This window comes from Paracoccidioides lutzii, assembly GCF_000150705.2.
Source record: "Paracoccidioides lutzii Pb01 unplaced genomic scaffold supercont2.3, whole genome shotgun sequence".
Taxonomy (NCBI): Eukaryota; Fungi; Ascomycota; class Eurotiomycetes; order Onygenales; family Ajellomycetaceae; genus Paracoccidioides; species Paracoccidioides lutzii.
Genome location: NW_015440949.1, coordinates 182,155 through 202,628, shown reverse-complemented (window position 1 = coordinate 202,628; position 20,474 = coordinate 182,155). Strand labels below are relative to the sequence as shown.

General features: G+C 40.6%; 3 protein-coding genes across 3 annotated transcripts; 1 reads left to right on the top strand and 2 right to left on the bottom strand.

The window, feature by feature from the left end:
• Positions 1 to 4,225: 4,225 nt before the first annotated feature.
• Positions 4,226 to 5,950, bottom strand: PAAG_01377 (hexokinase-1; the record flags this gene model as incomplete). The annotated part of the gene is made up of 1 exon (XM_002796323.1): positions 4,226 to 5,950. The coding sequence occupies one exon, from the start codon at positions 5,948 to 5,950 to the stop codon at positions 4,226 to 4,228; it is 1,725 nt and encodes a 574-aa protein (XP_002796369.1).
• Positions 5,951 to 7,724: 1,774 nt separating this feature from the next.
• Positions 7,725 to 8,210, bottom strand: PAAG_11268 (hypothetical protein; the record flags this gene model as incomplete). The annotated part of the gene is made up of 1 exon (XM_015846945.1): positions 7,725 to 8,210. The coding sequence occupies one exon, from the start codon at positions 8,208 to 8,210 to the stop codon at positions 7,725 to 7,727; it is 486 nt and encodes a 161-aa protein (XP_015703367.1).
• Positions 8,211 to 17,561: 9,351 nt separating this feature from the next.
• On the top strand, positions 17,562 to 18,780 carry PAAG_01376 (hypothetical protein; the record flags this gene model as incomplete). Its single annotated transcript, XM_015844331.1, has 4 exons — positions 17,562 to 17,616; positions 17,784 to 17,944; positions 18,330 to 18,380; positions 18,595 to 18,780. 4 exons carry the CDS (start codon positions 17,562 to 17,564, stop codon positions 18,778 to 18,780), a joined length of 453 nt encoding a protein of 150 aa, XP_015701239.1.
• Positions 18,781 to 20,474: the final 1,694 nt, after the last annotated feature.

Sequence of the window (20,474 nt, the reverse complement as noted above, 5' to 3'; positions counted from 1 at the left end):
TCCAGATATCCATGTAATGCTCAGTTGATATATTTTTGAAATGTGCTCAGAGCATTAGCCAAATCAAAGAGTATAATCAGTCACTCAAATAGTCTGTATCTGGTTCTAAAGACCATCATCCACTCATCATCTTCTGTGATTCAAATATTGTGAAAAGCTGCAATAATGTCTAGCTTAGTGAATTATTTAGTCTGTTCAATTCACTGTAGAGTCTCACTGATTAATGATAGAGAATATTGATTCTTTTAAGTGATTTTGTTAAGAGCTCAATAGTCCACACAGAATCTTAGCCCACTCTCAGACTTCTTTGTGAATAGTACAGGAGCAGCTGCAGGGGAGTTGCTCATACTAATAAAACCCTTATTTAGATAATCTGTAAGAGTCTTTCACAAAGCCAGTAGTTCCTCTCAAGACATATTATATAATGAGTCTCAAAGGGGTTGTTCTGTGCTATCATCAGCCTTTTTAATCAGTTCAATCTCATGATCTCTACCTGATTCACAAAGTGGGGGTAGAGTGTCAGCAACTTCCTTATCAAATATGTTCAAAAACTCATGATAATGTTCAGACAGCTTTTCTCTAGAGTCAATCTTTGATTTCACTTCTAGAGTCTTTTGAATATCAGTCAAACTGACAGTGAAGATCTTGATGTTTCACTTCTCTCAAATGCTCATAAGTCTAGAGAAGCTTACAGCAGAGATGGGAATCATATCAGCTTTTGCATTTGAACTAGACTCTATCTCTATGCCACTCTCTTCAAATCTCACAATTCTTTGATGAGGGATCATAGTCACCTTTTGCTGGGTCAGCCAGGGGTCACCTAGATACATATCATGATCATGTAACTTATTCATCACATAGAGAAAGGCCTGTTCAGTTACATGACCACCTATATCAATTTGAATGCCAGTCATCATGCTTGTGGAGAGTTCCATGGAGTCTTCAAAGCCAGTCATTTTAACAGGAGGAATTTTAATGTACAGAAGCTTATGCTTGTTAACATAGAATTGAGAAATAAGATCATAGACATTACATTCACTATCTATCATTGCTCTAGTCAAAAAGGCATTATCTACTAGAGCATCAACAGTGAAGGATTTGAATATCATCTTAGATTTAAATCTTCTTCATTGCTTTCTCATAAGCTTCTTATTTCACTTCTTTCAGTGTCTTTTAGTTAAAGCTACTCTTTTCTCAAATTCTCACTCATATTCACATCATCATTGTTCAGTACCAGCTCAGAGATCATTTTAACTATCATGAGGGTGGCAGAGTGTCTGGGAGGTTTGAACAGACAGCTCTTAATCATATGACCTTCAGCTCTGCATCTCAAGCACAGGCCTTGCTCTCTTCATTGATTAACCTCTGTCTGATTTATCAATTTGATGTGGTGAGTGCTTGAGATCACAGCATCAGAAGAGAGATTCATCAGATCATCAGTGGAAGCTTGAGACTGATTTCATCAGTCAAGAACAGCATGACAAAGTAGAGAGTGTGAATTAGATGTCATATGATCTGAAGAAGATCTGCTCTCACAATGTTTAGATCACTGTCTTAAAGTCTTAAGCTCAGAGAGTTGATGATCAACTAATCTAAGCTTTCTGCAGTAATTCTCATAGAAAGATGATTTTCTTACACTCATCATGCCTTCTCTCAGCTCCATGCTTAGAGCAGATTTCAAATACCTCTTTTTAATATGATCATTCTATTCATGACCACCAGCTTTCAGCAGTAGTTGATTAAATTCAGACAGAAAGTCAAAGAGAGCTTTTCTACTCTATCATAGATTGTTGAGCTTTTGCATAGTCTTTTTCTGTCATGCAGAATCATTAATGAGTATGTGTGTCTGCTCCAGTAAGCTCTCTATCATGAAGTTAATCTTGTTCTTATTATTCTCAACTCAGAGGTAAACTCAAGCTGCTGCCATTTCTTTCAGTCTTGAGTACACATATCAAGCACATTCCTTATTATTATCTAAAGCTTTCTCATTGATCTTAAGTTTTGATTGAAGCTTTAGCTCTCACTGAGGATAGTGCTTCAGATTAGAATCATCATACTTCTCACAGTCTGATAGCTTGGTCTTTGGTCTTCTGACTGCAATAAGTGATTGCAGATTCAATTGAGAGAGGATTGATGTTGAGGTGTTCAAAGCTTGTCATAAATTAGCTATTTCAGCTTGCTGAGCTACTATTAAATCTCTGTTCTCACACTGAACCTGTTCCTGCTGTTGAAGAAAGGTCATTCATTGTTGTTTAAAGCTGCTGAGAGTGTTTCTGCTCATTGCTTCATGTTGATTCATTTGTTGTACAAGTCTGCTGCTTTATCTCATTCACCTAGATGTTTTCAATGTTGCTCATTTGTTTGTTAGCATGATTGCTAACCCAGTCTATTCATATACCAGTGCTATCACTGAACTTCATGATGCAGGATTTAAGGCTCCCAGTGGCCTATCAATGAAAGGAGTGAAGCAATTCATAATGTAAAGGGTTAAGCTCTAAGAACTAAAGGCTAGTCCTCCTATATAACAAGGATGAATTGCTTGAGAAAGGGAAGAAAAGAATGAGATGAGAACTTGAGCTTAAGCAAGCTTGCATAGCACAATCACATGTGCACATGTGAATGATGGCTAGGCTGAGTCAGCCAGCCAGAGCAAATCTAGGAGTTCAACCCCTTATAGCAACAAAGAGGAAGAAGAAGGATATTATAAGAGGCTGAACCTCTAGATTCACTCTGACTGGCTGACTCAGCCTAGTCATTGTTTGCATGTGTGCACATGATCATGCTACATGAGCTTGCTTAAGCTTGTGTTCTCATCTCATTCTTTTCTTCTCTTTCCCAAGCAATTCATCCTTGTTATATAGGAGGGCTAGCCTCTAGTTCTTAGAGCTTAATTCTCTACAGTTTAATGATTTTCAGAGAGAATGCACTTCTCAGTGATAAATAACATTAACTACCTCATTAAATGTGTAGTTACTTTGAGATATTGCAAGCTAAAAGAGAAATCAATGATTATGTCTTCAATCTCAGATAAAAAAATCCTTATGTAGAGAAGTCTAATGGCAGATGACAAGTAAAATAAGAACAAAAGTTGCCTAGACTTAAGCTTATCAAATCATTAAAGAGAGAAAGAAAAGCCTGAATCTCCTTCTCTGTACAGAAACTCTAACACTAAAAAAAGATATTATTTATTATATTTATTGACTTTGAAACTGAGGAAAGAAATATAAGAGCAAAAGTAGCAACAAATTACAATGATGAAATTCAGCTATACATTTGAAATAAAATAAATAGATATGAAAATGAATGAAAGAAGCTCAAAACTGAATTGCAAGAAATTAATACTGCTTAAAAGAGAACAATAATAATACTAAAGAATTGAAATATCTTATCTACCGTATCAATAAAAAAAAAAAGAGAAAAAATAAAAATAAAAAGAGAAGAAAAAAGAAAAATTAAGGGAAAAAAAATTATGTGCAAGTGAACTTTCCGAGTTCATGCTCACCAATTCCTTTATCCCTTTCCTCAGCTACTCGCATGTATTTTCGTATGTATGCGTCAGGTATATGTATATGAGCATTGGGGTGGGGGGAAATGGGACTGGTGAAACAAATATTCAAAAAGAGAGCCGTAAACGACCAACCCCCTCAGAAGAATGAGAAAAATGAAACCAACGTATTTTCATGTTTCAACCAAATATTGGCGAGGGTGATGGGAACAAGATTTATAATAGCAATAATACCAGAACAAAACCTCCATTTATTTATTTATTTACCCGGTTGAAAATTCCGTCCATATGTTCCGAAACCAGTTGAGTAAAAAGGAATGCACGAAATGGAAAAACAGGTGACCTGCGGTACCTGTCTCGACAGGCAGACATAAAGGGGAGAAAGAAACAAAGAGTAAGATGGGAGAAGGGTGGTGTAGCTCGATGACCAGTTAGGTACGATGCATGGAAGATGGAGTTGCTATGTAAAGCGGAAGTGTATAGAGGCTGGAGGACGGAAAAGCATCGGATCATATATGCGGGGTATATAATGGGATTAATGAACGGATGGATCGCTTCAGCAAGTTCGTACCTCACGATTAACGGAGGTTGGATATTTTCTTGTGATACAAGGAAGATTTGTTTTCTGAATGACGCAAGCTGCGGGGTATGGGTAATGCAACGGTATGTACGGATACATGCATGTATGGAAACAAAATCAGAAGAAAATTTCCTTTCGCCTTAATTTCCTGGAACAGCCACCGCCACTGCCACTGCAGCACCATATATCGCGCTCTCATCAGCTAACTCGAGAGTGATGGTGGGCGATGTGACGACTGAGGTAATCAGTTGCTCCGAGGGTGAGGAGGCCGTCGCAGATTGGGAGAGGGAGAGAGAAGGGGATGGGAGGGACGAATCTCTTTCCAGTGTCAGCTCGTTGAGGTAGTGTTGGCACTGCTTGTGGAAGCCTGGGTATTTGTTAATGACAGCCCCATCACAGGCGATCGTGACGTTCAGTTCACTATTATCGGCGGTGTCGTTCTTTGGAGGATTGTTTCCGCTGGCAACGGCTCTTTCGTTCGTTGTGGAGGTGGAGTCAGGGGTGGGGAGAATGATGGGTGCTTCAGTGTTGTTCCGTAGACACCAGAGGGCGTGGATGGCAGTCGCTAGGTATGCTGCTGCTCTGCGAGTGACGTAGCCGCAGATTTGTTGGAGGAATAGAAGATCGGGCGGAGATGGGGGGATGATAAAGGTGTGGCGTTTTTGCAGGAATAAAGAGGAAGCAGTAAGGGAGGGGGATGTATCATCTTGGATGTATGCGGCGATAGCGGTGTCAAAAGAATACGGATTCCGCATGGATTCAGGGAGTACACCTCCAAACAGACCTGCAGTCTTGACAGCATCCAGTATGACCAACCGCACGATCTCACCTAGATATCGTCCCGTGCACATATACTCCAGGGGTTGATAATCGGGCTTTAAATGTGTGCGATTGAGATAATCGTCCCAGGTAGTCGTTGGTAAGACTCCCCCACCACCAAACATGCTAAGTTCGGTATTGACAATTACGTGATCAGCTGCATCGAACCACTCTGCTGGTCTGTTTCCGAACTTGGCGGTTCCAATGGCATTTACGGGGAAATGAATGGCGGCATTGGTACCAGTGCCTAAGATCAAAGATACCCGGGTTGAAGAGTCTGTGTAAGCACGAGAGAGCAGGGTAGAGGAGCTGTCATTGACGATGGCATCGATTCTGACATTGAGATTTCGCTCCCTACAAGCATCCATGATCAACTCGCTTAGGTCGTCACCCACGGTACCATCGGAGCACAGGAACCCCTTGCCCATGGAAATGACGCGTCCGCTGCGTATCGAGGTCTGCTCAATCGGAAACGACCACGATAGACCGATTGGCAGAGGTGCTGAGTCTAGGCCATACTTTTCATCACCACCGCCTAGCATCTCCTCAATTCTTTCCGCCATCCAGCGAAAAAAAGCTTTCCCCTCCAACAATTTTACAGGCTCATCAATTGCTGAGACCTTCACACGGATGATCCTCATCTTCCCACCCCCAGAAAGTTCAACAAGCGCAACGCGAAACGTCGATCCTCCCAGGTCCATGGCAAGGTATGTACCTGTCTCATTGCCAGTGGGGAGAGTATGGTTGAAAGATGGGAGCATGGAGACCGGGCTCGACTTGGCACAGGCGTCAATCTGCGCGCGTATCTTCCGTGACATGGCCAAGAGATTCGCAACGTCCAAGTGGCCATTGAAAAGACGCTCAATTTCTTTCGATAGCTCATCGAGGGATCGACGGCGTCGTTTGATGCTGGAAATGGATCCGCGTTTTGAGTCAGATGCATCCCCAAGTCCTGAGGGAAACATCATCAACCGCTTGAGGAGAGCCATGATGCTGCGAAAGAAAGACCGCATGCGGCGGGCGGCTGTTGCAACTGCATCTGCCATGTTGATAGACGGATATATCGGTAGGCCTCCAAGGGAGCCTTGGTAGTGAGAAATGTAGAGATTTGAGTTTGGTAGATAGTGTATTGGGTATATGGGGTATTATTATATGGTGGTCAAAGCTCGTGTAAATGGTTTCAAAAGGGGCCTCGACGGGAGCTTAAGTAAAATTCATGGATGGTTGATATAAAAGCTTGACAACCATTTCCAGCGTTGAGGCCAATACAAAAGAGGGTTTAAGGTCCGAGTGCTGATGTGATGTACCGACGATTTGATGTTCTGCAGAGGCAGTAGTGTGTGGATGATGTATTTTTGACTCAAGCCACAATAGTGAAACCGTCGGAAGGGGTGAGCCGCAAGATATTAAAACTTAATGCAAACAAAGTTAAAGGCGGAGTAGCAGTCAAAGTTTCATGTCGGATAGTTGCTGATAACGGAAAGGGGCGAGCGGGCTCATACAAATACCCCAAAAGGCAAAGTGTAAATAGCCGAGTCCAAAGTTGTATCGGGAACTCCGCGCTTTGGTTTTAAGACACGTTATATTGGGTACCTGGTACTATCCAGGAAGGTGGGTATCAAGAGGACTTTCCACAGGAATTGCGTATTATGTTGTATGTGTGTGTGAGAGAGAGAGAGATGTGAAAAAAATGAAGATAGAGCAGGTGAGGATGGAGAGGAAGCAAGCAACTATCAAGTGCGACAGTGAATACGGGGTCTCTAGGCACTTGGTCAGGGCAACTGCAGCGTTGCAGGCACTATTTGCTCGCTTTGTGTCTGTCTGATCAATTTTGCCGGACCCAGATCTCACGTTTCGCGCCAGGCTGTTTTTATCTCCTTTTAGTGAGCTTATGCCTTCCCCCCCCCACAGAACCCAGGAACTTGTTTTGCCGGGCAATCCCTTTCCACAGGGATCTGACTAACATCAAGGCCAGCAGTGATCAGTGGTAGTAGACGGGGATAGTACTGAAAGAGGTGCTCCGGTCTCAGTCTGCATAAACAAGGATAAAATGTGAAATGAAACAAGAACTTAAAAGGGTAAGAATAAACACCTCAAGTCGCAAAATTAAAAACAAATGAGGGAACGGTGGTCAGGTTGACAGATTGAGGTGTTATTGTTGAGGCCCCCAGGTGAGAGGGGGGGGGAAGCGTGGGTGACTTTCCCACGGTGGTACCTGGTGGTGAAACGATACACAGGGAAGCGAGGCATGCGATTGATTGACTACAGCGACCTGCAGCTACAAACGGGGGTTTGAGGAGAATGACGGTCACTCAGCTTCAATGGGAGGATTGCCATGACTCAGAGCAGTTGGTGTAGTAATAGCAGCAGTGGCATTAGTGAGTCGTTGGTGAAGTTGTTTATTTTGTCATAGGTTAAGAAAGCCAACATTTTTTTATCAAAAAAAAAAAAAAAAAAAAAAAAAAAAAAAAAAGAATTAACAAATAAATCTGAAGTTGTCTAGTTTGGGATTGGAATGAAGGTCCTCGAATAATACGCTGGTGGTTGGTTTGCTTGGCGCTGTATAAAGAATGCCCCAGTGACCTGGAAACCCCCTGCCGCAACAGTCATGCGGTGGTAGTGGTGGTGGTGGTGGTGGAGAGCGGCTAGATGAGGTGACATCCGAGAGATAATATCTCGAATACGGACTGTGTAGACGCGACCGAAACCAGCAGGAATGCAAAAGGAGCGGCGTGATGTGGTAGTGGATGGTGTGTCAATGAGGTTGAATTGAAATCAGATGAAAAAGTGGTAGTGCAGGAACTAATATTTCAACTATCCCTAAGAGCCGCTTTGGTAATCAATACGGGGTTTGAACCGGGGCAAATGCATGGCGTTGTAACACCCTTTGGTCGTTCCATTCGGGCATACGATGTGTGAGCAGCCAGGACAACGCGCCACGGGTAAGTGCAATAGCCGAGCTCTCTCTGTTACGCTTCCTGGTTCGGTAAGCTGACAATACCGACAAACGGTCTCGTACAGCGTAATTGCGAAACTGGTAAGAATACCGAACTTACGCCCATGGTATTCCCCGGTATTAGAGGTGGTGGTGCTGTACTGCCCTTTTTTTGCGCCTGCCCGCACGGACCACAGTCTCCAGCCTTGCAGTAATTTCCCTTTCTCAATGTGGCAAGGCGCGAAAGAGCTTAGCGAACGCTTTATCAGCGCCGACACAACGTCTTCAACAGGAACAATATCATATCTATGGATTACTCGAGTCTTCCCTTCTTGAATTTTTTCGGCTAGAATCCGGAGGAGCACCCTCATTGTTTTTGCTCTCGAAATTCATCTCCAACTCCCCAGGAAAAGTTGCCTGCTCCGGCTCCTTATTTCAAAAATGAGCTTGTGTTTTGGGAGGTCGCAATGTAACGTTGCTCTGGTCCAGCTTCGGGCGTGCAACCTTAACTACCCAACAACTAATCACTTTCCTAATGAGCCCCCACCAGCATTTGCACTTCTCCGCGCCATCACCTTAATTAATATAAGTAATCATAATTTCCCAAATATGCGCCAAGAAATCATCAGAGCATCCCGCATGTAACCACAACATCAGCTCTGTGGGAAAGCCCGAGGTGCTGATGAGGTGAGGTTGTCTACGTTGTTGATCTGCGTCTGTTTCGTATGGAGCTCAGGCCTCCCTCTTCGGCCAAGAGCCGCCATTTAGCGCGATTGACGCCCTAAAACCAAAACTTCACCGGGGTGGGAAATAGCTTTAACTTTGAATGACGTCGTGATTGATGATAGATATTTCACATGTGCTTGGATATCGTCGTCATTACCTTGATGAAATGCCGATATATATATTACCGAGAGACTCAGATATTACATACAAGTCTGAAGTTTGAAGGCCGTATCTATTTGTAACATGCATCTTCTCGCCAAAGTTGAACCTCTCTCTCTGAGTCATAGTATCTAGTTACTGTATCCCGATTCACATGTTGGGGTTGAACTGGATAAGGCTCCCTGCGGGGCATACTTTCCATCGAGGCGGAAATGGTATGCTTATTTGCCGTTGCTGTTCACTCGACATGGGCTGACTTTCCCTTGATTGAAACGTATAGTCCAGTATCTTCCTGTCTCCAGCAACAATCAAGTTCCTGGAATATCAAAAAATTCTGACTGAGTATTCGGTTCCTTTTGCTATGTTATAGAACTGTGATTGCGTTTCTAATCTTATAAATTGAACAGGATGGAATGGGATAACGGAACACTTCCACCCTGCTGAACTTCCTTCTGCTGGAAGGATAGAGGGGATCACGAGGAACCCCCCAAAAAAAACCAGCAGCCAGTTATAACATATGACAAAGCCTGCTATTGACAACTATGTCGTTGGGTACCAGAGTTTATTTTGATGGAACTAACAAAGTCTCCATGATGAAATGATTATATGACAGTTGTCAACACCTTTGTCAAAGGTGAACATTTCTGTTGATGTGTAATACCTTTCTAATTTGTTTGATTTGCTTACTGATTAACTTGCAATTCAGGCACACCCTACACTCTTGTGTCGCAAACACTGAAAGGAAAGATTTACAATATTTTACCCCTACTATCAGCCTTATCAATTATCATTGTTTCTAGAGCTGATAGGCAGATCATGTTGTTTTCAATTATTGCAAGGCAATGATTAAGTGATTACAGCTAAGCTCATACGGAATCAATCAGCTACTTCCATGATGTCTAAGTAGTGCTTTTTCTATTCTAGAAAATTCCCATCTCTTGCGATGGGTATTAGAACTGTTCCAGTAATCCTTCCCCCCCTCAAGTCCCTTTCCTAAATTTACTCCTGGCAAAATCAATGTTCTCTTTCGATTTAAAGGAGCCTCTTTGAGTCCATGAAGTTTTTACGTGTTTATCACAAGCGAGGCTGGCCATTACTTTCCCTTGTAGCCAAGTTTTAAGGCTGTCTAGAACAATCAAAGGCCGGAGCTCTCGAATTGTTTCAAAATCACGTTCATCAAAAAGTTGATACGGAACTACTACTATGCTATTTGCACCCCCAAACGCCGCAATGCGTGGGAACTCATATTACTAAAGACAGACAAAGCCGAAACCTGAGAAAATAAGTTTGTTCGTTAGCCTTATTCTTCCAAATGTCTGCGGCACTATTAGCTCAGTCCTGGGCTTCGGGCAGATTTTAAACTATACGGACCGTGGCGATCACTTAAACCACTCCAAAACGGCCTGGGTCGGGTTGTGGAGAACCAACTTTTTTGGGGTGATTAGTTAACTAATTAGTCCGACTGACAGTCCGCACATGGGGTGGGTCCACATGGTTTTCCTGTTGCGCTAAGACCTGCAAGACCTACACATCACTAGGCACTTGACGCGACGGCATCACAGCCTCATTAAGTTTGGGTTAGCTTGGTATCAAATTTGCATAACACATTTTGCCCGGTGTTTTTTGTCTGGGATGGATTGATTGATTCTTCTTTTGAATTTCTCCTGGTGAGGTGAGCTCGATTTCCCTACCCAAGTGTTGATAAAGCACGATTATTATTGGACTCTACCGAAAATATTAATTTTGTTCTCCGCAGATCTAATTTAAATAAAAATCCAGGATTTGATTGCTTGGTGTGGGTGCGGAGGCTGTGTTCGCTGTGTTAACTCCCAAGGATCTGCCAGCTTTGTCCCTGCTTCCTTCGAGATTTTCACGCGGTGATTACAATAAGCAGTTGCTTCGAAGAAGTCCCAATGGACCCCAAGAATTCGTCAAAATAAGTCTCCATATGCACCCGATGAGCCTTCACAAGACAAGCCAGGTGATGCAACGCTCCGACATCCGATTCTTTGTTCGTCGTTAAATCGATAACGTTTTCATGGCAAAGTATATGGAAACGGACTTATCATTCGAGTGTTGAATGGATTGCAGGACTTTGCTTGAAGGCTTTTGTTCGCTGTGCATCATCGCAAGCTGAAAAGCCTGGGATCAAAATAATGCACCAGCTATGGTCAAATCCCCACACAGGAGCCGAATCTTACGCCGCTTGGAGCTCTGATATCCTGTAAAATTCCCTCTGCTCGGCGACGATCATTTGCAACAGCTTTGGTGTACCTTGCTGGAAACACGTCAGAATATTGACGGGTTTTGAAACATCAAAATCCCAGCAGAAAAATATCATCGAGATATTGTTTTCCTGTCTATGATCCAATCCGCTCTCAGATTGCCGGAACAACAAGCTCCTCTTCCCATTCCTGTAATATCTCAATTCACCTTGTCGGGGAAGAGTGAGTCTGCCTTTTCCTTGTTGCATTATCAGCTGAGCAGCATCGATAGTGCCTAAGAATATCGTTAAAGTCCATGATTTCGAGGGATGAACAAAGATTTCCTTTTGCCGCGATAGTACGGTACATAAGGGTTAGCACTCGCTGAAGAAGGGACGTCCTGATAAGGTGAAACCCCTGAGCCAACGACACAGACACTGAATCGCCAAAGTCGCTTCTTCGATAACCAGGATGCCCATTAAGCCAAGTCTGGGCGCGATTACCCCACCGTCGGTGAATGTCACTCAAACAAGATCATCGTTGTCTTTGTTTACCTTTATGGTATCTACCATGACTACCGTACTGGAAGGCACTATGACGCTGCTAGGGGGAAGCAGTCAGGCAGATAACTCTCTATAGGGGAAGGTAGAGAGCGATATAGGTATGAACACACTCGCATGTTTCGAGGCAGGAAGGCATTTCTTGTCGAAGGGGGAACAGCAAATTCCGGTAGTGCATAGGTCGTGACTGAGCACCACAGCCATTCATATTACCAGAGGCATTCCAACAGCCCCTGAAATCCAAAATCGCAATTGGAGTTCACCGTGAAGTACCACTTTCTCCAGTGGCTGAATTGTGGGCACGAAAATAACCATACAAATTGTGATGTAAGTAAAGTAAATTGCCTGATGAAATATCTCTTCGGCTTGGCTGGTACCACAAGCTGAAAAGGAACCGTGAGTGATAGAAATGGTAACAGTTACAGTATTTATAACCACAGAGAGGAAAATCAGCAATTAGCAGTCTCAACGAAACCTGCCACTTAAATGGAAGGTCTTGCCAAACAACGATGCTGTTACAATGAAAGCAGATTAGTCGCGAACGAAGGCATTGGTGCAGTATAAATCGTTTGAGGAAGCTGTTGGTAGCCCATTGGTTAACAGAGCTGGGAATGATAAAGGCAAACTTATCTGGCGATCGAAAACTCTTACCCGCTGCTTCCCTCAGGTCAAGAGTGAGATGAATAAATTGAGACGCATTTCTGGTAGCTTCAAAGCTGCAGAATTGGGGATAAAAGAGACACGTTTGCAATCGTGATCCGTGTTCCATCCTGCGCTCGAAGTCTGCTCCACTTTGAAATACCATCGGAACCAGCTCAAAAACGGGTTTTCTTCTTTGAACCAGGAGCATTGACTTTCTGAGCATTTCCCGGTAGAAGTTCTGGAATACTCTGGGACAAAGATGTTTTGGTTGACTAGCGTTCCATCACAAATTTGGCGCAGTTTGTCTCTGAGCCACGATTTTCGACGTCCAAGCCATTTATCAATTTGTTTCAAAAATCTCCACTCTTGATGTAGTTGGGAAATTTTTCACTGTGGGTCTGAACTTTGTCTATTCATCTACTCAAGTAAAAGCTGTTTATATGGCCAATTCCATGTTCTTGAGTAGCTGAAACAAGAAGGTATGGGAATAATGCCATCAACATCTCTCTTGAGGAAAAGTCATTCTCAATCTAGTTATTACATTAACTAGCATGAGATTCTTATCAGGTATTTTCTGATGAATAAAACTGCATACTTATCATGCATAGTGAGACTCATGACTCCTGTGCAGGGCTTTTTTTTCCCCCCTGAATGAGAAGGCCAGGGGGAAAAAAATGAATGGAACAAAAAGAAAGATGACAAGATTCACAATATAATATCTTTGCTTTAAATTGTTTTGCAAGAGTAACAAATTGAAGAAATGAGAGGATGAATATGATATTCCTGAATATCATTTCTCAAAGAATATAAGATTACAAGATTTTGACTCTGATCAGTTGAGTGAGAAGCACATCAGTGGTTCAGGAAGAATTTGTTGCCCGCATCATGCATATCCTGTTACATGACTCTCATCCATCATAACACATCATAACTTCACTGATAATGAAGCCAATTTCTTCTGTTGTGAAAAAGTCATGACACGACCGGATATAGGCTGCGATTGGCGTGGCTAGTTACATATCGTAACCTTGGATTTCGTCCTGTAGCTATCTTGATTGTCTGGAAGATGTCAATATGTCACATCCCTTAAAAGCTCCCAAACCCTTTCATGAACACTCACTTTCCATGGGCGCATCCAGCACAGCCTCAGAAGCAGGTATATCAATCCCCAAGCGCAAGTTTAACAGGAGTATTTAGTTCCTTGAAACCTGCGCAGGGGATGGACACCTTTTAACTTCCGAGTGATTTTTGCCATAGCCCCGAACTGTCATCCTGAAACATGAAAACTTCTGAAAATATCACATCCATTCCTGATCTTGGGTATTCATGGATTGGCTGTTCCGTTGACATAACTAACACCTTGGGAGGTTGACTGGAACTGCGCAAAAGCCGTTAAGGGTATTTATCTATTTGAGTGCTAAGAAGCCACAATTCCAAGGATCAACGGTAACCCCAGGGGCAACCCTTTCTTTGTGTTTGAATGACATCCTCAATATGACAAATATGAAGATTGCATAAAGCTCTGGAAAGGAATCTGTATTTGCCAAACAGGTTTCCCAAAGTCTATATGCCAGTTGCTGTTAATCAACATCTCGAGTTTTCAATAACAGAGAGAAACAACAACAAAAATGCAGAACTAATTTTTAAAATTTTCAATCATGACTTCCCACCCAGAATCTTTTATTACTATTATACACTTGAATTACTTGTCTCATCAAGGTTCTGCTTTCTATAATAAATCAAATAAAATGACAATCTATCACATTATATCTAGCTAATCAAAAATTGGTGATTAATATTGAAAAAAATATATTACAACACTATATTATCATATATGTTATTCACCTTTGACCGTCGCTCTGTCCGGAAGTACCTCCCTCCGCATCCAGGTACGGCCTCTCCTCGCCGCTTTTGAATGCCTATAAATACCACCTTCCTCTCGCCGTTTTGATAGTTCTCTCAATCGTCCGTTTTTTTACCCCGTAAAGGAATTAGTTAAACTAATTCCGATTCAGGCAAAATTTTGCTGCAACTATCCCTGTGTTCCGACACGCCTCAGAACATGCCGTCAACTAGGCAGCACGCCAACCCCACTTTATCCCGCCATAGCTGTCACGGTGACGCTACAGGCTGGTGTTCTTAGGAAAATGTCAACTTCAGGGGAACCGTCAGACTCTTTACTTCCGACCTCCTCATCACCAGCTTCTGCTGTCAAGTTTCTAATAGCACCCAGTGTTGCCCAATTCTAGTGAAAGGGATCATCATATCAGGATGGAAAAGAAATTGTACGAGACCTTTCCCAGTGACCAAGTCACAGAAGCCATGCTTGATGATGAAGCCGCGACAATATCCAGTGAAAACTATAGAACTTTGGGAAAGAATTGACAGAGCCCAGGGAGGCAAGATGACCCTCTTTCTTCTCATCTCTTAACATCTTACTAGGAAAACCTGTCAAACTCAGTGTACACTGACTATATAAGCAGTACCTACCTTATCCCGCTGGCGGGAGCTACTACATTAGAGTAATAGTTGATGAGAATTTTGCTGGAAATGTGTTCACCTGCTGTTGGAAACACAATGGCAAGACCATCTGTTGGATTACTCAATTGATGATAGATAGAAGCTACTGAGAGCATGGACTGGCAAGCAGACTCTTGAGAGAGATATAACTGAATGAGGATAACATATACAGTATGATGAGCTCCCACCCAGCTGCATGCTTGGCTGCTGTGTCATCATTTGGGAGTAAGTACAATCCTTGTTTGTAAAAGAAATATAGGACACAATTCTGACTCAGAACAGTGAGTATTGAAAGAGTGCTCCTGTATTTTATAAAGGGAAATGCTGAAGCAATTATGAAAACATCATCAATATTCTACATTAGAGAAGCAAAGCTGTGTGACACCCTCCTCAAGCCCAACAATTCAACAGAACTTGTTTGTAGAGTCAATACTGAACTCTTTGTTGACCATAAAGAGCTATTGAAGGTGTTGAAAATGGTTGAAGAAACCTGATAATGACAACTAGGAGACTTGCCAGATGACCACAAATATCTTCTTGTTCTACCAGATAAATACTGTTGATTGAGATCTCACTCATCATCTAAACTCACAAGTAATACTCTATCCAGTTATTAACTCCCTTGGCTTGCTAAATCTAATGACATTACTCATAGCAATCAGGGATTGAATATGTGATTGGATCGAACAGAACTTATCTGAATATTGATAAATTTGCTTTAGTTTCTAGAAACACCTTCACTGATAGAAAATTAACTCTGTAAACATATTGATGAATCTCCACTCACAGTGAGAGTTCTCAACCATCATGTTGTAGACTGTACCTGATCACACATATTCTGAAAGAGATAGATGTCAATTCTCAGAATCAGAAACTAATGCTTTTTTCTCTTGATTACTTTTATTGCATTTTTGAAGTTTTTCATACTTCTGTCAATATCTCCAACTTCATCTCATGTGATGCAAATAAAAAGATGAATAATATCACAGGTGAAAATTTGATTTTCTGAGGAATTGTAGAATTTATTCTGAATTAGAATATATTCTCATCTCTTCAGTGCATCTTGTGATGATGGAAAGAGATGTGCTAATGCAATAAGAGCTCTGACATACTCAAACTGATTCATTGTATCCTATTCTTGCAGGTTTATATACTGTTACCAGCTCTCTGGTCAAGATACCAGCATATGAATAATATCTGTCTGATTTGAACTTCAATAAAGAAAAGAAGTAAGCATTGAAATTCTCTGAGTTGATCATAAGATAACAGTTTTAGCCATTTAATTTCCAGTTCCATTATTTTCTTCACTCAAGAGAGATAATCAGCTTAATTCTTCATTTATAGATAGTTTAGCTTGTAGTAGAGATTAGTCAAAGTTGACTGAACTAGAAAATACTTAGATTGAGATAGTTTGGAAGTCATAAGACAAGTCTTAAGATATAATTTTGCCTTTTCAACCTGTCTCTCTTCTTACATGATATGATCTATACAGAACATCTGATCTCAAAGCAGGTATTTTTGACTTCTCAAAACTTCTGCAGCAGGTGTCCATTTTCTAACTTCTTCATGCACCTTGCTAAAACTGAAGTTGTATATGTGATTTATTATCTGAGATAGATATAGTGCTGGAAGATTTTGTGAGGACACTTAGGACAAATGAACTGAGTGTCAAAAGGAAGCGTGAGAAGCTCTATAACTAGAATCGTAGGAGAGTAGGTGTATAGGTGCGGCGAGCGCTACAGAGGGAGGAGAATAGCGATGGATCAAACGTATGTGTAGGATTGAATAGTAGCTAACCACTGAATCTCTTGAAGGAACTTTGAGGATTCAAGGTGTTTATATACATGAATGAGTAGCAATAGGTTTTATCTCTAATCTTCCATGAAATGGGGATTCTCCATGAAGTGCTGATCCTATCCTCCAGGAAGTGCTGATTCTAAAGGACTGATTTTTGAGAAGTGCTGATCTGTGCTGATCCCGAGTGCTGAATCTTGAGATGATGCTGATCCTAGGAGGTGCTGATCCTAAAGTGCTTTGATAAGCAGTGTGAGGGCAAGGAGCTAGTATAGAGAGTCTTGGCATCACAGGTTCACACATGCCAAGCTGATAGACTCAGAATTCAGCTTTGACAAGATTAACTTGATGATACACTTGAAGTCATCAATGTCATCTTTTAGCTGCATCAAAATGCTCTGTTGATAAGTGATACTCACATGTATCTGTTAAAAAATGATAGGTCAAATTGAGAATCCATTCCCAGCAGCCTGGGTTTTAGAATGTGGTATTAGATGCCATTAGCAAAGAGTTGACAAAATCAACCCAGCTGGTCATTGAGATGCTGTGCTGTGTAAAATAGGTTGCCATGCTCTGCAACATTCTTTGATCTGTGGAAATTTCTTCAACAATATTTGAAACAGGATAAGGTAAAATTTTCAATGACAATATTGTTCTGGGAGACCTATTCTTTGCTCTGCTGATAGATGCTGCTATGATAAACCTCACTCCCAGATCCTTCATTTCAAAGCACTACCAGAGAGGTACTCAGAAGTGCTTCCTGCTCAGTTGGTGCAAGGGACGTGTTGCAGGGTGAAGTGCAATAAGTAGGCCAGTTTTGACTTTGGTCTTGTAACTCTATGAGTACAGTATACATTTGAATATGGACAAGGATGATGGACCTACCTTCACATTCATGACCTTGATTGAATAATGAATGTTCTGCTTTGGGGGTTTTGAGTGGTATATGTGACTTATCATGACAAGAACATCTGTGTCTGTAGGCCTTTTGACAACATCTACACTCATGCACTTAAGAAATTATGAAGAATGACATCTCAATGGTGAGTAGACATGAATGGATCTGCCCAGTGAGATCACAGGCGGTTTCAAGAGAATACTTTAACAACCCAGCCAAATGAAGGAAGCTGGGAAGCCGCAAAGGAAGGCTGTGGTTGACCACTACTGGGTCAGTATATAAAAAAATCAGAGATGCCCAGGGGATATGCAAGTTAATACCACATTTAATCCTGCCCTTCTGTCTTAACTAGTTACACTACCTTCACTACCTGTTTGCAAGGTGCACTATCCCTTCTACTTTCACAGATAGGTTGTTGATACACCTCCTCTTCCTCCACAGAAGCTGCTGTCTCCTCTTTCGACTCATCGTCCACGGTCATGGCCAAAAGGCACCACGCACCCGCTCTCAACTCAAGTTGGTGCACTCCCTTCACCCTTAGGTTGCCCCTGCGCACAGATCTCCTCGGTGCCTTTGCTGAAGGAACAAGCTCAGACAACGTGGTAAGTCTCTGGGGATCCAGGCGAGCTCGTTCGGGAGAGGGAGATCAGTGTTAGAATCTTCGGAGACGTTCTCGAGTGGGAGCTGAATGTGTGCGGTTTTGAATTGTGGCAAATGGCTGTTGTGACTCGACCGTGCATCAGACATCAACTTCCAACCACTTATCGAAAAACCACAGTTTGAAATCCATCACATCAACTCGCTGTTTATCACACATGTATCCGTTCCGCACTTTCACAATTTCTGAAGGTGCTCTGCCAGGGCCCGACCACTTAGACCCACTGAACACTGGGCTGACATTGCGACGTTCAGCTTCTGTACCGTCACTTTATTTCGGAACCCTCGACTGACTGAAACCCGACAGCTTCTTCTTCATGGATTTCATAGCAATCCATTTCTTATTCTAGAGTTCTGCTAAAAGCTAGAAGTACTTCCACAGTAAGTATGAAATACCGTCATGAGAAATGTGTTAATATCTCGCTGGTTGATTCGACGATTGTAAGGCCAGTGTACACAGCAAACCGTAATGTCACCTGTCCCGGGGGAGAATACTTGAGTTCCCTAGATTCTATAATCAAATGATTGAACGAGATCCACGAAAAATGATCGATCAGGACATTGGTGAAAGCTACACCGATCTCAGAAGTTCTAGCCAGGCGTTGGCAAGAACTGTGGCCCAAACTCCGCCAAGAAGACTGCAGGGGATAATTCAAAGGTGATCTTCGCGCGAGATTCACGTGAGCTTCAGGTGAAGCTACCGGATGTAAAAGCGGCCGGGAGGCTAAGCCGCGTCTGGGAAGGTGGCTCGTGCGCGGTACCGCCGCGATACCGTCGTTGACGGCTAGAAGCAGACACCGGCATACCAAAAGCGGCCGTCGATACGGTGAGAGATTGATTCGATCTGTAATTATTGAAAGAATTATACAATATTTGATTTTTTTTGAGTTTTAACTGTAAAAAAATTTAAAAGAACTTTTTATTAAACTAATATTCATAATGAATTTAAAAAAAATAAAATAACTTTAATTATATGAAAAATATCTAATGAGTTCATTTAATATCAATAATTTATAAGTATTATTATTAATTGAAGAAAATTAAAAATTTTAATATTATTATTATTAAATAAACTATTTTTTAGTTAAATTTAAAGATCTAAAAACTATAAAAAATAGTTGAAAAGTTAGAAATTTTAAAAATAATTTAATATAATGAAAATTCATAAATTTTATTTTAAAAAAATAAATTTAACTTTAATTATATACTTTGAGATTTTATATATATAACTATAATATAAATAAAGTTATTTTAAATAAATATTATGATTATATATTAATAAGAAATAATAATTTTTTTTTCTTTTTTCTTTTTTAATAAATTCATTTTTATATTTATGAAGTATTAAGAACATTCAAAATGATATATTTATAATTTAAAGTTTATTTAAAAAATTATTATCAAAATTATTTTAACATAATAATTAAAACTTATATTACAGATAAAAATACTATATTCTCAGATATATATATATATATACTTAAATTTAAACATATTTATTAGATATAGTTAAAAGTTAATTAAATTTTTCTAAATCTTAAAATTTAATCTCTTATAGTAAAGTAAATAATGACTAGTATACTATAGTAACTGAGTGTATGTTGCAACTTAATAATTATAAAGATGAGTAATCAAATAATCTTTTAATATTTAAATTAAATGAATATTAAGTTATAAAAATACATTTTAATTAAATTTTTGTATTAATTTTTTAGTAAAGTTTTAAAAAAATATAATAAAATAAAAAATTATAATTTTAAAGCTGGTTTAATTTTATATATGTAAAGTTTTTTTATAAAATTGATAAAGTTTTCAAGGTAAAAACTGAAGCTTTTTTTTTTACAAAAAGGTAAATTAATTCATTAAGAGAATCATATAATTAAGTTGATAGATCAGTTGCATAATACCTTTATGAGATGCTGACATTTAACTTATGAATAACTTTGTTAATCAATCAATCAATAACACAGAAAACTGTTAAGCTTTTTGAATATGCTTCTATTTCACATTACTTTAAACTCATTAGAGTTATAGATTGAAGTCAGTCAATTCATTAGTTCTCTCTGCTCATATCAACTATCTGAGTTTCTATTAGATCATTATTGTAAAATAATCTCTAATAGTATGGTAAAAGTTGCAAACAAACAAATCAAATGAATTCTCACCTTTATATATCTCGTTCTGGCATAGTCGGGTAGGTGGTTGGAAGTAGCTGAAGTTTATACTGATTCCACAGACTACCATTATCGAAATATCTCAATGGCCCACAAATGGAGACCTCCCGGCTCGTTAAACCCAAAAAGCTGGGCTAGGCACTCCGGAATTCTTGTTATCCACTGTCATGGCTGGTGTGGTGGGGATGGATAACTCCACCACGATCAGTTGAAAACGGGATGTATGGCCTCCACATGGATGATCCCGTCCTGGCCACATTCTTCATACACACTCATATAAGAGAGAACATGCCAGCCACCC